This window comes from Stenella coeruleoalba (assembly GCF_951394435.1).
Source record: "Stenella coeruleoalba genome assembly, chromosome: 19".
Taxonomy (NCBI): domain Eukaryota; kingdom Metazoa; phylum Chordata; class Mammalia; order Artiodactyla; family Delphinidae; genus Stenella; species Stenella coeruleoalba.
In genome coordinates, this window is record NC_137165.1 from 46701117 (window position 1) to 46716468 (window position 15352).

At 57.3% G+C, this 15352-nt stretch overlaps 2 protein-coding genes across 2 annotated transcripts in view; one reads left to right on the forward strand and one right to left on the reverse strand.

Annotated features, from left to right (window-relative positions):
• Nucleotides 1–5212, reverse strand: part of SCN4A (sodium voltage-gated channel alpha subunit 4) — a 45422-nt gene extending 40210 nt beyond the window's left edge. The window contains exon 1 of the mRNA XM_079903582.1: nucleotides 4953–5212. The gene's annotated coding sequence lies outside the window, so the exon portion shown is untranslated. The remainder of the gene's footprint in view (nucleotides 1–4952) is intronic.
• A 6401-nt stretch (nucleotides 5213–11613) lies between these two features.
• Nucleotides 11614–14727, forward strand: PRR29 (proline rich 29; the record flags this gene model as incomplete). The annotated part of the gene is made up of 6 exons (XM_079905051.1): nucleotides 11614–11673; nucleotides 11968–12043; nucleotides 12226–12332; nucleotides 14033–14262; nucleotides 14424–14494; nucleotides 14688–14727. 6 exons carry the CDS (start codon nucleotides 11614–11616, stop codon nucleotides 14714–14716), a joined length of 573 nt encoding a protein of 190 aa, XP_079761177.1. The 3' UTR covers nucleotides 14717–14727.
• Between the last annotated feature and the right edge of the window lie 625 nt (nucleotides 14728–15352).

Below are 15352 nucleotides of genomic sequence, written 5' to 3' on the forward strand. Positions count from 1 at the left end.
CAGTGCATTCGCCTGTCATCCCGATGTGTGTGGGCCCGAGAGGTGGAGGCGTAAGAATCATTTCTTGCTGCCGAGCAGTCGTCTGTACGTTCGTTGGGTGTTTACCGCGTGCCAGGCACCGTTCCAAGCGCTTCGCATTCATCATCCCAGCTAACAAGTGGCAGAGCCAGGATTCGAATGCAGCTCTCTGATGCCAAACCCACATGCCTCTTACTATGGCCTCCCTCTCGCCCGCCCAGTGGGGAACAGGGCTGGGCATGGCTGCCCTCCCCCAGCACGGGGCACGCCCAGGTTGAGGTCCCATCCAGTTGCCCCCTGGGCTGGCCTGATCCTCACCTGTCTGTCCTCTTCAAAGGACAGACCAGAGTCCTTGGGCCAAGTCCCTGAAAGGCATGGGCTGTGGTGGGCGTCTGGCGGGCCTTGTCAGGCCCAGGGCTCAGGCTTCCTGGGGCCTTGTGTTGGGAGTTGGGAGTGGTGGGGACTAGAGGTCCCCACCTGCAGTTTGGTAAAGAGCCTTTGCTGAGGTTTGGTTTTTCACCTGCACCGATCGACCCTCATATACCCCCCAACCCCTCTGCAGCTCACTCCTACACACACACACACACACACACACACACACACACACACACACACACACACACACACACACACACGCACGCCCTCACCCTTGCTTCGATGAGTCATTTCCCAGCTGCTCCAAGGGGTGGGGAGGCTGATTAGTTCCACCCAGGCCTGGGGCTTCCTGCCCTCCGCTGGCTCGGCTCTTTCGAAGGTACCTCAAACATGGTGACCAGGGCTCCGTGGGTGCCCCCCTCCAACCTGTGTACACACCCCCTCGTATACACACATTTCTAGGCCCACTTCACCCACCCTCAGGCAGACCCACCCCCTGCCCGCAGGGCTGCTTCCCCTCACCCTGCCTGCTTCTACGGACGATCTCCCCCTGGAGCTGCCGCCTCTGTTGGCTTCTCTCTGCCACGCACCCTCCCCACCCCCAGACCATGGCTGACAGGCCTTTTTCCTGCCTGAGGTCCACCCAGAGGGCAAGAAGAGGACTGTTCAAAACTGATCCTGAGCCTGGAGAATTCCGAGGCCGCCCTCGCTCCCCGTTCCCTCCATCGATCCCTAACCATTTGGGTAGGGTGAGTTTTGAGCCCTTCCCACTCGGGCCCCAGGCCCCTGCCGGGCCCTGGGAGTTGCACAAGGCAGTAGGAGGAGCGGGCTGCAGGACCCAAGCCTATAACCTGAAACCCCCAAAGGGGGTTGAAGAAGGGCTGATGGACCCTCCCGCCCCGCAGCCAGCTTGGCTTTGCCACTCGCTCCGAGAACTTTGTTCAACCCCAGAAACCGCTCCAGGGATGTTTTCTCACCAACTACCCTGGTGGAAGATCCTTCTCCAAAATTAGGCCAAGCAAGAACTTAAAAAGCCTCAAAAAAGACGAGTCACCTGCAGCTCTCACTAAAATGTGAGCCCGGGGTGGGGGGCTCTGCTTAGCGCTTTCACAGCCCTTAAGGCAACATTTGCAAACCACAGACCCTCATAAAATGGGCTCTGCTGTCCATATGATAAAAGGATCTCCCGACAGGAAAAAACCCACCCCCTCCCAGCTATGCAGGGCACCCAGAGCTGGGTAGGGTTGTCCTACCTTCTGTCCTGCTTCCCCACCTTATAGCTCCTTCTCCCCTTCTGTCACCGCCTCCCCCCCCCAAGGAGACATTTATTTCAGAGTCACAGCCTGCTAACAAGCATAAAAATGAATTACTAGTTAACACTTAAGTACTTGCCAAGCACTGTCCTGGGCACCTCACGTGTCAAGAGCTCATGTAATCCTTACCGTGATCCTATTGTTATCACTCCATTTGACAGATGAGGAAACGGAGGCACAGAGAAGGTAAGGAAGTTGCCAAGTGTTATTTATGTAGTAAACTGAGGCTGGAAGCCCTGCTCTCGAAAGAGACCTTGGCTCTTAACCACTAAGGTATCATCACCCCAGTCTAAACTGGACGGTGACCTTGTAGCGCCTGTGGGGCAGGGGAGGGGTAGACAGGCACCTGGTTTCACAAACCAGTTCAGAGGCAGTGGGGTCTGGTAACTCTTGTGGTTTTGCACTGTCCGTTTATGCTAGGGCTCCTGGCAGAGGACAGGGAGGCCTTGGTGGGGGGCAGCCCGTCCTTTGAGGGGCACAGCGGCTCCCCTGCCACCCCCGCTTCCTGTGGGCTCCTCGAGCCCCTCCCGTTCCTCCTGCTGCCCCATCCCCCCCCCCCCCCCACAAGGGCTGTTGACTGAAAACTGCAGGGAATAAAAATAGCCGTTGCTGATGAGGCAGAACGGGGGCCAGAGCACATGGAAGGCCCGGGTAGGGGCGGTGGAGGTGGAGGGACCCTGCGATTCCCCAGCCCCATGAGCACCTTCTGATGGAGCCCTGGGGAGCCCAGGCCTGTTCCTGCCACTGCAGAGCTGGAGACCCCTAGGGCTGCCCGCGGGAACCCACTGCTCCCTGTGTCCCAGGAGCGAACTCTGCCCCATGACCCAGCCCTGCACCAGCGTGAGTTCCTTCCCAGCGAGCGGGGGCCTTGGCCGCTGTGGGCAGAGCCCTGGCCCCTCATCAGCCGTGTGACCTGGGTGACAGGACCCGCTGAGCCTGAGCCTTCCCTGTAAAAGGAGTCAAGGGACAGAAGGTTTGTGTAACCTGGACTGGGGTTGTTGACGTCCTTCTCCTTCCCTGCTCTCTGAGGCCCCTGGGCTCAGATATTTTATTTCTCTTCCATGCATCTCTCTCCTGTCACCTGGAGAGAGCGAGCCCTCCCACTCCTCTCTGTAAGGTCCAATCCCTTCTCTCCTCTCTGGCTCTGCCTCTCCCAGGAGCCTTCTCTAAACCCCACCCATCCCTGCCATTACACTTTTCTCTGTTCTGGTGGCCAGAGTTGCCCCCAAAGGCAGGGACTTTGTCAGGACTACCCCCAACATCTGGCCAGGAGTTCAATGCCTTTGGCTTCAACCTCAGGGCTTTCCCTTGGTCTGCGTCTGGGGTCGGGGCAGGGAAGCCGGCTGGGCAGACCTTGACACTCAGGCCAGCTTAGAGCTGGAGGTGACCTTGAGACCTGAGCTCCCACCCTGTGCAGGTGCCCAACCAGAAATGTCAAGGAAGGCCAGGCTGGATGGGACCACCTAGGAAGGACCCCTAAGTACCTTTCCCAAACCCTGCGAAAATCCCAGCCAATCCCTTGAGAGATGCCTGGGATGGAGATGCGGGTGGACCCTTGGGTTATGTCTGGGCCCCTGCGTCGTCCTGCACAGGTGACAAGCCTCCAAATACTAGTGCAATGGCCACAGCTGTCCACACCGCTGGCCACGGGCAGGGCACTGGGGATGACCACGGGAGAATCTGGAGGGTCCTGAGAAAACCAGCCCTCTGTGCCCCCAACCCCAGCCCTGCACACCTGGGTTCAGTCAATGCCACCCGTGGGGTCACAGATGAGTGGCAACAACGCTCACCCGTGGCCCCACCCCACCTCTGTCAGCCCCCTCCCCTCTCCAGACTAGCCAGACGCCCAGCACTTGTCTCTAGCTACTCTCCCCCCGCTGACTCATGCTTAGGGGCTGAACTAAATGGCCTTCAAGGATCCCTTGGGCTCTAACCTTCGGGGCTCTGGGGTGACTGATTTCTGGGCAGGCCCCTGCAGCAGGCGGTGTAGATGGGAGGGGGACCTGTCTAGTCTCTACCTGGAGGGCTGCCTCCCCACAGTGGGGTGCCACGAGCTCTCATCATGACCTGGCCCCCTGCCCTGACCCCGTGCACTGAGCAGGGTGAGGGGCAGCAGGACACAGTACTTAACTGGGTGGAGTGGGAAGGGGCTCAGGCCCTCCCTCCCCCAGTAGTGCATTCTTGGAAAGCCTCGAGCAGACCCCCCGGCCCCCGTCGGAGCCTTCTAGATGGGGCATCCCAAATCTTTTGAACAAATTCCCCTGACACACACACACACACACACACACACACACACAGCAGCCCTGAAAGCACACCTCCCTCCAGCCCCACACACCTCCAAAATACCTTCTCTGTCTCTGCTCGGCCCGTTCGGCCTTCTCCGCTAGCCACTGCCCGCCCTCCCTCCCAGTGTCCTGGGCACCCTGCTCTGCCAGCAGGGAGCGGGCAGGGGGCTGCACTCTGCCCTGGCACCGCACCCCTGCCCCCTCACCCTGGCCCTGAGGCTCCTTCTGAGTCCCCCAGAGCCCCCTCAGCGCGGTGGCCCCCCTCACACCAGACTGGCTGGCTCCCTGTTCCCACACCCCCTCCACCACGAGGGGCTTCTCCAGGAAACGAGCCCGAGGGCGCCCCGGGCGGGGAGAGGCCGGGGCGGAGGGCAGAGCCCGGCTGGCCTCGCAGCCTGAGATGTGTCCTCTGCTGGCATCTCGCAAATTCCTGTCTCAGCAGAGCAAAGGAGCCGCCCGCCCCCCCCGCCACCTCCCCCCCCCCCCCCCCCCCCCGGCCCCGGCCTCCTGCTCCCCTTCCCCCGCACCCCTGCCTTCTAGGCCACCACACCCGGGCCCAGCGAGTCCTGTTCTGGTTCTTTCACCCTCCTCTCCTGAAGACACCAGCCCAGTCTCTGTCCCTCGGGTCACTCCAAGGAGTCGAGCCTTAACCCCTGGGCCACTGGTGACCAGGGTGAGGACCCCTGCTGAGGGCAGGGACAGCAGCCGGGCAGGGGCACAGGGAGCAGGTGACGGGGCAGCGAGAGGCAAGCGTGGGGACTGAGGGTCACGGCCCGAGGAGCTTGGGCAGGGACAGCCTCGGAGCAGGGCCCGGTGTGGGCAGGAGGACAGCGGTGCCCGGAGCAAAGTGGTGACTTCCTCGGAGCCAGGCCGGGCTGGGGGCCAGGGTGCCCGGCCCCTCCGGGTGGCCTGCCCTCGGGGCGCCCGGCCCGGGCGGGGCGTGGAGGGGCGCAGTACTCACTGTTGGACGGGAGCGGAGTGCTCGCTGCCGAGCGCGGAGCGGCGTGCCCACCTCGGGCTGGGGCTGGGACTCTGGGGGACTTGGCCGGGGGGCCGGGCCGGCGGGGACAGCTGCTGCCGCTGATGTCACAGGGTCATGAGTGAAACCTGAGGACTGGGCCAATCTTCAGGTGGGAGCCTGGGCCGCGCTTCCCTCACGGGGGTGTGCTGGGCCCGGCCGGGACCGCCTGGGCCGGGGGCCCCGCTGACCCGCAGTGGGACGCACGCGGAACGCTCGCCCACCCACACGCACACGCACGCGCACGCTCCCTGGGGCACGCGTCTGAGCCCGCACACGCGGTTCTCTCCCTCCTTTGACGTACTAACGCAGGCTCATTCTCACACGTGAATCTCCTTTCACGCTCGTTCCCAGAAGCACTCCCGGGACAGGCTGGCTAGCACGCTCACACACTGTGCACACTCCTGGCTGCGCTCCCCCATCACACTCACACACGCTCAGCCATACACGTAAACCACCACCCTTCATACAGTCACACAAACGCTTCCACTGCGTGTCACACCCATTCACACACAGGCCTGCGGCTCACACGTACAGACTCGCTCCCACGCTCACGTCAGGCTCGTGCACATATGTGTATTATTACACGCATATAGCCATACGCGCTCTCCTGCCCAGATGAGCACAGATGCCGCGTATCACAGACGTTATACTTGTATCAAGTGTGTACACACACCACAGTCACGCCCATGCATTCTTGCATTTCATGCATGTTACTTGCATCCATGCGGTTGTCTGTGCCCATGTAACATGCTTCCATTCACATGTACACAGGGCCACCTATACGTACCTATGGTCACTAGATTTTTATCAAGTAGATGCCTACCTATATACCCACACCCACATCTCACACACACACACCCATCCCCCCACACACAGCTGTTCAGCTGTACCACACAGCAGTCTTGAGGGTCATTTCTCCACCACCACTCCCCCACCCCTCTGGCTAGACATCTGTCCCTCAGAGGCTGGGGAAGGGGGTGTGGTAGGGGGAGGGATGAGGTTATTTAGCCCCCCTCCCCCACCTTCCACTCTGGGACTGGGGTGACCCCTAGTGGAGGTGTTGAGAAATGACCCATCTCTGCTCGCTCACCAGCGCCTGCCCCGGCAGACGAGGGAATCCCTGGGTGAATCCAGAGTAACTGTCCCCCAGAGATTCCCCCAGTCTCCCATACCCATCACTGCCACCATCTTTTCTGGCAGCCAGAGCTCCGTCTGAGCCGAGCCCAGCCCGGAGTGACCTCTGAGAGGGGCACAGGGAAGCCCCGGGGAGTGGTCACCCTCCATCCTGGGAGTGGGCCCGATGGCGCCTCTCCTCCCAGTAGCTCTCTGTGGATCCAGACTCAGCATTGTCGAGCCCTTCCTTGTGGGCCAGGCCTGGCTGTGGTCTGAGAAGTTCCTGCTGTGCCCGGACTTCGCCCATCTCCACCCAGTGAATCACTCACACCCTCGGAGGCATGTCTTCTAGACCAAAGAGGGAGCCTTGGTGTTTTCTCTGCAAGGTTCTTTATCCTGCTTTGCTCACTGACCTGACAGACATTTTCCACATAGTTGTATTGCTAATGTAATCCAGTGTCTGCTGGCCCCTGTCTCTTCTTTGCTTCTTCTGGCATTCAGAGAAAAGCAAACCTTTTATCTCATGTCCTTCCCAAGTTGTCTCCCTAAAGCTGTTCCCCAGGGTCCCCCTCATCACTCCCAGCCCTGCTGCAGCTCCAGTTTGCTTTGCTGCTGGCCACTGTCTGGAATTCCTGGTCAGTGTTCCCTGGATAGCACACGGCTCCCTGTCTGTGGGCACTGGAGGGGAGACAGTGGGATGCAGCTGTCATTCCCAATTATGGCTCTGCCCTTTCAGTCACTGCCTTGCCCCTGCCCAAAGCTCTATGGAGTAAGACTTTCTTTAATGAGGAATTGAAGTTATTGAAGGGAATTACGGTATATGAGGGGGCAGGGCTGCTGCATTTGGTTGTACGAGTTGTGCACTGCACAATTCTGGGCACCGATCCCATTTGCAGTCATTGTAGATTAGTATATTTAAGATGATAATTTTCTAGCAGATGGTAGCAAATTATCTAGAGGAAGGGGCTAATTTTTCTAATTTGCACAAGGTGCCATTTGGATTAAGGATGGGGATGATGGGAAAACAAAAGCTGTGTGTTAAATACGACTTTTAACCACAACCCGAGTGGAATGAATATCTCTCTCTTGATGAGAATATTCCTCCTTGCTTTGGGGAACTGCTTCCCTACTCCAAATATGTGATTCTGGTGGGGCTCCTGATTACAGGACAGCCACCTTGCCCCAGCCACAGAGATGGACATTGTCACCTAGGTCTGGCCAATCCTCTTGGCCACAGTGGTTGGTCCAAAAGCTGGATATGTGACTCAAGTGGGGCCAATCATAGTCCTTCCTGGGGATTTCTATGTATTGATTCAAAAGAAAGATCATCTCTCTCTCTCTGTGGGATTCTCTAAGTTTGTCTAGAGTAACTGAAGTACATCTGAAGGTGCCTGCGGTGTGTCTCTCATGAGTGGAAAAGTCTGTCTGTAGGAAGAGGGAACACCATGCAGAGAGGGGGAGATGAAGGAGAGGGAGAGAAGGATGGAGAAAGACCTGAAGACACCTGAGTCAGTTAAACTATAAATGAACTCCATCACTGTCCTCCCTTCCCCCAAAAGTCCCTTTTCTTTAAGCTGGTTTAGGTTGAATTTTGGTCACCCACAAGCCAAAGACTCCTGCAACATAAAATCACATTTCAGAAAATCTCATCCTGACCCACAGGAATTGGCTTCGTCACACCCTGTCCCAGCCCCACCCGCTGGCCTGAGCAGTCAGTTTCTTCCCTGAGTCATTCAGTCCAGGGTGACTTTCTGGGAGCTTCAGCAAGGAGGGGAGGGTTCTGGACTCCATCCCGTAGCTCCATTCTGATGGGGTGGGACCTTGAAACTGGGTCCCCACCACATGGCATCCCATTGGTGTGATCTATGTGTTTATAAGTCCCCAAAGTATCACCAGGGGCCTTTTGGATAAAAACCCCACACACACATCTCACAAGGATAACCATGATTTGTAGAAATAGTATAGTCAGAGCCTCCAAGCAGAAAAATGGAATTTCTTTATTGTTATAATTTCAAGGATTCTCCCCACAAACCCAGTTAGTCATGAAATGCTGCAAAGCAGTATTTAGCACCTCTCTTTCAACCCTCATATTCTAACTCCTTCCAATTTGTGCCTTTTTAGGAAATGGGTCAAAAAAAAGAGACTGCTACTGGGTCAGTCTCTCTCTGCTCAGCACTTCCTCATCTGTACCACACAGACATTTCCCCTTGAATTCTTTTTCTTTTTTTTTTTTTTACTACTTATTTATTTGGCTGTGCTGGCTCTTAGTTGCAGCAAGCAGGATCTTCGTTGTGGCATATGGGATCTTTTAGTTGAATCTTTAGTTGTGGCATGCAGGCTCTTAGTTGTGGCATGCGGGCTCTAGTTCCCTGACCAGGGACGAACCCAGGTTCCCTGCACTGGGAGCGTGGAGTCTTAACCGCTGGACCACCAGGGAAGTCCCTCCCCTTGAATTCTTAGAAGGACCCTTTTCTCTGCATTTCCATCTAAGGAGGAGAGGAGGGAGCCCTTTTTCCCCTTCCATGGTTTTTAATGCCTGCAAACTCTTCCTTGGAGTGAATTACTTTCATTTACATAACCATTTTCCTATTATGGGACATTGGGTAACGTTCAGCTTTCAACTCTTAAAAGTAACACTGCAACGAACACATACGAGTAGAAATCTTTTCCCATGTCTAGTTTATTTCCAGGAATAGATTTACCAAGGCAACAGGGAGGATTTTCGGTACATATTGTTTTGGGACACTAAAACAAACAAACAAAAAACCCAAAACAAAAAACTGAAGATGCAAATGAGTCCCCACTGAGAAGAATGGAAAGAGATTAGGTGGAGTGTTCAACACCCCAAAGAAAATAATAGTAGGCAGGACAAGTAGCCAGAAAGGCACCTCCTCCACTGTTGGACTGAAGTTAGATCTGTAAGCAAAATAGCGCTGCCAGATAAGTGTGTGGTTTTCCCATTATTCAAAGGACAAATGCTTCAATTTCCTTTGACACCTCTAATTGGGTACCAGAAGCCAGGTAGTTTTTATCTCAACCCTGTCTTCCAAAATACAAGTAAGTCTCATGTAAGGTTAACATGCAATCTTATATCTGAGGTATTGAAATGATCACCTCTTCCTGCCTCTTTCCTACAGCCACCTCCAGCCTGCTCTGAGCTTCCTTTACAGGGAAGGAAGGTGGCCTCTTTGCTGGCCTCCCTGCCTCCAGCCTTTGCCTCAGTTTAATCCATGGACCATTATACTCCCAGGCGAATGTACTTCAATGTCGACTTCGGTATTTCACGTCATTGAACACAAATTTATCAGAAAGCTGCTAGGATAGCTTTTCCCAGGAGTTAGCAGCAGCCTGGGCAGCAGAAATGGTGAAAGTGGGAGAGTGGTGTCTTAAGTTTGGATTCCCCCAAAAGTAGAGCCTGAGACAAGGATTTGGCAGCAAGAAGTTTATTTGGCAGGAGATCCCAGGAAGCACTGTGAAGATGTGGAGAAGTGGGGAGGCTGGCGGGCATGGGCAGCCCTGACAGCTTCTCTATAATTGCCCCTCTCTCTCCCTCCCTCCCTCCCTCCCTCCTTCCCTCTCTTTCTCCCCCGCCCCCCACAGATGCACATAAATACATATAATTTTTAAAACAAAAATAAGATCTTACTATGCTTTCTGATTGTTTTGCTTGACTCTCTTGGACATCATTCCACATGAGTAGATCTGTTCTATACCAAAATTGTCAATGGCGGAATAGTATTCCATTGGGAGGACACATCCCATCAGACATTTGTTCTTTCTAATTCTGGTTGACATAAACAAAGATATGACAAACAAGATAAATCTTTCTAAAATGTGGCTGTGCACACATCGTCCCCTTATTTCTCTCCTGCTCAAAACCCACCAAGAGCTTCCCATTACCCACGTGGCAAAGCCTCACTTCTATAACTTGGCCTTTGAGTCTGTCCTGTGTCTGCCTGGAACTTCCCTCTGCCCAGATCCCCTACCCTAGCCAGGCAGTTTGAGCCACTGGATTTCTACAGGCCCTGTCCATTCCCGCATCTGCACCTTTGCTCTGGCTGTGTTCCCAGCCTGGGCTGCCCTCTCCCTCTCACACTGCTTGGCCCCATCCCCAGGATCTCTACCTCCTTCAGAACTCCACCCTTCAGTGACCGAGTTTTCTCTTTTTCATGATCCCTTCTTGTATGGTTCACTCGGAGGGCACTTTGCACAGTCTTGTATCTTTGCTCTCCTTTCAGGGGAGTTTTTCACCTCCCAACAACGCTGGAACCAGCGAGGATACACTATTGTGTCTACAGTGCTCAGAAGGGCACCTCACACACACAGGCACCTCCTGGGTCAAAGTTTGCTGATGGTGAGCATAAGGGCTGGTTTCATCTTTCTCCCTGGAATGAGGGTGGAGATGGAAAGACGCGCCTCTGTGTCCTTCCCACTCACTGCGGGCCTGTGACCACAGTGCCCGATCTCAGCTTGATGACGGCTGTCAAGGCCATAAGACCCGCGGGGACAGCTAGTGCCCACAGTCCCCACCTCCTGGAGACAGGGGTGAAGGTACAAAGGAGGAGGTGGGAATGGTCTTTCTGGCGCTAGACACCAGGACTTCTGGGAAGGGGAGCTGAACAGGAGTGGAGGGTGGGGGAAGGCAACTCTGGGGTGCTAATCCCAGCTTCCTGTCTGGATTTTCTTCGACGGCTGCTCAGGGCCTATCTTAGGATGGTCACAGCTGCCGAAATAGATCTCTCCCTTCACCTGTTCTTAAGCAAAGAAGACCTCGATAACTTCCTGTTGAAAGAACGCAAGCGTTGGTAATTTTTCCGGGACGAAGGGCACTGATGTTAAACTCCCCAGACTTTGCCACCTCTTTGGAGCAGTGGCTCCCCTTGACCAGGAACCGGGGAGCGAACAGGGGCCAGCCTTTTCCGTGAACCTGGTTGGTGTTTCCTTCCTTGGTGGCCTCCAGAAACCACTCTTGGCCCGCAGGACAGCCCTCTGATTCAGAGCGACAGGGAGCAAATCCTTTGCCCTCCTCACTCACCTGCCCCTTGCCCCCAAGCCTGCTCCAACAGAATTCTCTACTCCTAACTCATCACCCTAGTCAGTTGGGCACTGGGCCCCCAAAACCAAGTGTCCGAGTTGGGGCGGGCCTCCCCAGCCGCTCACGCATTCACTCAACAAACTCGGCCCCCCAGGCTCCGTGCCGGGGATGCCCAAGGGTGCGAGGTACAGCGAGGGATGAGCCGCGATGCCCAGGCAGCCACGGCGCGGGGGTTTGGAATGTGGACATCTGGGAGAGAGTTGGGCCTCCGGGGGTGGGGGTGAGGGTCCTCGGGACCCGTCGTCCCTAGAGGTGGAGAGAGAAGAGCAGGAGGCGGCGACAAAGGGCGAACGCCCCAGGCACCGGAACGCTGGCGGGACCTGCGCATGCGTAGGAGGAGACTTTGGCGTCGCCCAGCGTCGTCAAGGTAACCCTGATCCGCAGCAGCTGGCCATGGCCTCGGGGACTGGAGGGAGCTGGGGTCATCCCCCAGCACAGACTGCAGCCTCGACGGTGAAGGCTGAGTCGGGGACCAGAGCCTGCCTTTACCTGGAAGGCCTTGGGGGCGGGGTGGAGGGGTGGGCTGACTTGGGGAGCTGTCCCTGGAGGGTCTGAACCCTGGAGGAGTGGGGGTGGGTGAGGAGAGCGACCCCAGCCAGAGAGGAAGAGACTTGACAGGGAGGCCATGGGGCCGCGGAGGGGAGAAGCTCCTGCGAGGTTAGGGAAGCGACTCAAAGGCGTGGGGAGCGAGGAGGGGGTCCCCATCCCTTCCCCACCTAGTCTGACTGAGTCTCCCCCTCCCCCCAGCCCTGGGTGACCATTCCGCAGCCCCTTCTGTGGGCCATCCCACCTCCGTCCCCACGGCCGGGCCGCGTGAAGGAAGGTGAGACTCCGGGATCTCCCTACTTTGTACCCCACTCTGCCCGGCACATTCTCTGGGCGTCCTTGCTGCACCCCCTCCTTCCCCCGCCCTCCCCCCGAAGCTGGAGTTGGGGAAAAGGCCCTGGGGTCGGGGCAAGAGCCGGGGGGGTTCTGGCGCGGGCCTGCTGAACTCCCGTCCCCTAGACCTGCTGGAACTGATGATGCTGCAGAACGCGCAGATGCACCAGCTGCTTCTGAGTGGCCAGGTGGCAGCGGTGCTCAACCCGGGGCTTGCCTGGTCCCGCCCGCAGGTGCGTGGGCGGGAGGTGGGGGAGTGGGGGTGGGCTACCAGGGCTGCCCACCTGCAGGGCCAGAGGTGGGCATCCATTTAGGGTTCCCCCCACCTTGAGAAAAAGGAGCAGGCAGCAGGGGAGCCAGGAGCCAGCCCTCATCTACCTGGCTAGGTCTGTTCGGCATCTGTTATGTGCCAGGCCCCCGTGTCAGCCTCCATGGAGTGGAGGTAGCGGGTCCCCAAATCCAGACCACTCGGGTCTTGTTTTCAAGATTTCCCTGCAGTGAATCCCCCATTGGACTGCAGACCCAGGAGGGGAGGCACCATCGTACCCTGGGCCTGCAGCGTGCCTGATACTTATTAGGGGTTCAGTTGCTGTTTGTTGAACAAGTGAATGAATAAATGAATGACTATGAATACAGGGCAACTTTGGCTGTGATGGCCACAAAGTGTGAGGGCCACCTGGTTGGGGCACGAGGAGCGTCTCCTTGGAGGAGCAAGCGGCCTTAGAACCAGCCCTTGAAAGCCAGGCAGGATTCTGATGTTTGGAGGAGGTGAGGGGTGTGTCCACCATCTAGGTGGGCAGGGGCAGAATCAGGAGACAGAATGGAGGAAACCCTGTGTATATGTTGGGGGGGGGGTGGAGGGGGGAGGGGATGGGTGCATGGGAGGGGAGGAGCTCTAAGGCTGAGCCTTATTCAGCCAGCAGTGGGCAGCCTGAGAGGTCTGGAGGGGTGACAGCCGGGTGGTGAGAGGATGCCTGTCAGCTTGGAGGGAGCGGACAGAGATTCATGGAGGGGCCGGTCAGAGGAGTCGAGGCAGAGGGAGACCCTGAGGAGCTGCTGCCACCCCTTCACCCCCAGGCCCTCAGGGGGCCCTTGGGAGGAGCGCCCTACCTCAACAAGTGGGGCACAAGTGGGTCCAGGGACTGGGGCTTGAGACAGGCTGGGACCCGGGACCCTTTGCTGCAGTGCTGCAGTGCTTGCACCTGGACAAACGTCTCTTCGAGCCGCAGACTACAAAGGAAATGAGACTAAAAATAATGGCACGCATGTGCAGGTGGGGCAATTATGAACAATAAGATACAAAAAGGCCACCAATCAGCTGCCACTTCTGAGGTGCAAAAGTAGGGTACTGAGCATGATTCCTGCACACAGCGCCACCAAGAGGGTGGGCGGACCACCTAAGCCTCCCCTCCAGCCCAACCCGCCAATCAGTCCCTCCCCTCTCCCCGTTTAAGGAACCAGCCCACTCTCCTTGGGGAGTGAGCGGGGGCACCTCTCTCTTGTTCTCACTCCCTTGTGCAGCGTGAGTCCCAGTGAATTCCCAGCCTGAATTCCTTGGCTGGCTTCTTATCAATTTCTATTGATTAAAGAGTCCAAGAACCCTGTCCATAACCCCGTATCCTGAGGCCAGGGGCAGCTTGCTGGACTCCTGGCCCCAGCTCTGGAGTCATACCTGGATTCCTCCAGTCCCTGCTTGGCCTTATTAGCTGGGTGACCTTAGAAAAGTTACTTAACCTCCAAGCCTCAGTTTTTCCCATCCGCAAAATAAGGAATAAATGTCTCCAAAGAGCCTTGCTTGTGTGTAGTAAATGCCCAATAAACAGTAGCTGTTTTGTGCTGGGTATCTGGAGAAATAATTTAGAGGAATGGAGGAGTGGCGGCTGGGAGAGCATGATCCTGTATCATCTCCCCTCCCCTCTTGTACAATCCCCAGGTCTACCTGGAGGGTCAACAGGAGGCGGCGTATGAAGAGGAGGAGGAGACCGAAGCCCAGGAGGAGGGGCCTTTGGTGTTCCACCACCACTACCTGCCCTGCCTGATGCCTGCTCTGGGCCCCCTGCTCTCCTGGCCGGCCCCTCTCCTTTCCCCTCCCCTACCTCAGCCCTGCTTGCAGCACTTGGCCAGGGTTCAGCACTACCCTTCTACCTCTGGGAAAAGGGGGACGTAAGTGAGGCCAGGGTCTGGGTGCTGCCCGGGCCCTGCTCTGGGGCTGGGCTGGAAGAGCTGGCCAGGGGTCAGGCTGGAGTGGGGAAACTTGTGGGTGAAATTCCAGAGGCTAGCCTGGGGCCTCTGACGGGGCTCTTTCTTTTCTCTCCCCGTCCCAGGAGAGCCGTGCCCCCGCCTCCACCCCCCAGCGCCACAGGGACTGTGGGTGTGGATGTACCCCCAGCTTCAGGTAGGGGCCAGGTGGGTGGGCAGTGGGGCCCAGGCCTGGCGGTGGATCAGAAGGCCAGGAAGGTCATGCGCCCTGTGGGGCTGAGGGCCCCTACTGTCATGGCCGCAGACAACCGGCCTATCCCGTTCCAGTTTCCTCCTTGGGCTCCACTGAGGCAGGAGGGAGTCACGATGAGGGTGCTGTCTCCTCCCAGACTACTATGATGCCGAGAGCCTACCGTGAGGACAGACGTCAGCCCCAGGACCCATGCCAGCTGCATCGCAGAGCTGGAAATAGCCCTGGAGCCCCTGTGTGCCCCGCTACTGCTTTTCTAACCCTGAACCTATGTCTGGCAGCCCTTCTTACCCCCTCAGCCCCAACTAGGCCCTCTCCCCGAGGTCAGTCAGTCCCCTCTCTACCCCACGGAGACCTTGAACCAGCCTGATCTCTGCTTCAGGGTGAGAGCCCCTTAGAGCAGTGTCCAGGCCCTGGCGGTCACATAACAGCCCAACCCTGTCCCAGTGATTGCTGCCTGGGCTGGCAGAGGCCTGGGAACCAGAGCCCTCCCTCGACCTCCACTCCCTCACCCCCCACCCCGGGGATGGCCAGCGCTGCGGCGTCTCGGGTTGGCCCAATAACCGAGCAGGAGGTAAGAGGCGAGGACAGCGTTTGTTGTCCGTGGCTCTCTGCAGGCCCAGAGTGATGGGGGAGGCCTGGCTGAGGAGATCCTGAAGCTGAGCCCTTGGGGCTCCCATGCTTACCCCTGGAAGCTGGCTCTGTTGACAGAAAGGAAAGGTCAGAGCCATGCCCTGCTCTGACACAGAGGGCCTGCGGTCCCAGAGGGCCACGTGGGAACAGAGTGTCTCTCTGCCCCTCTGG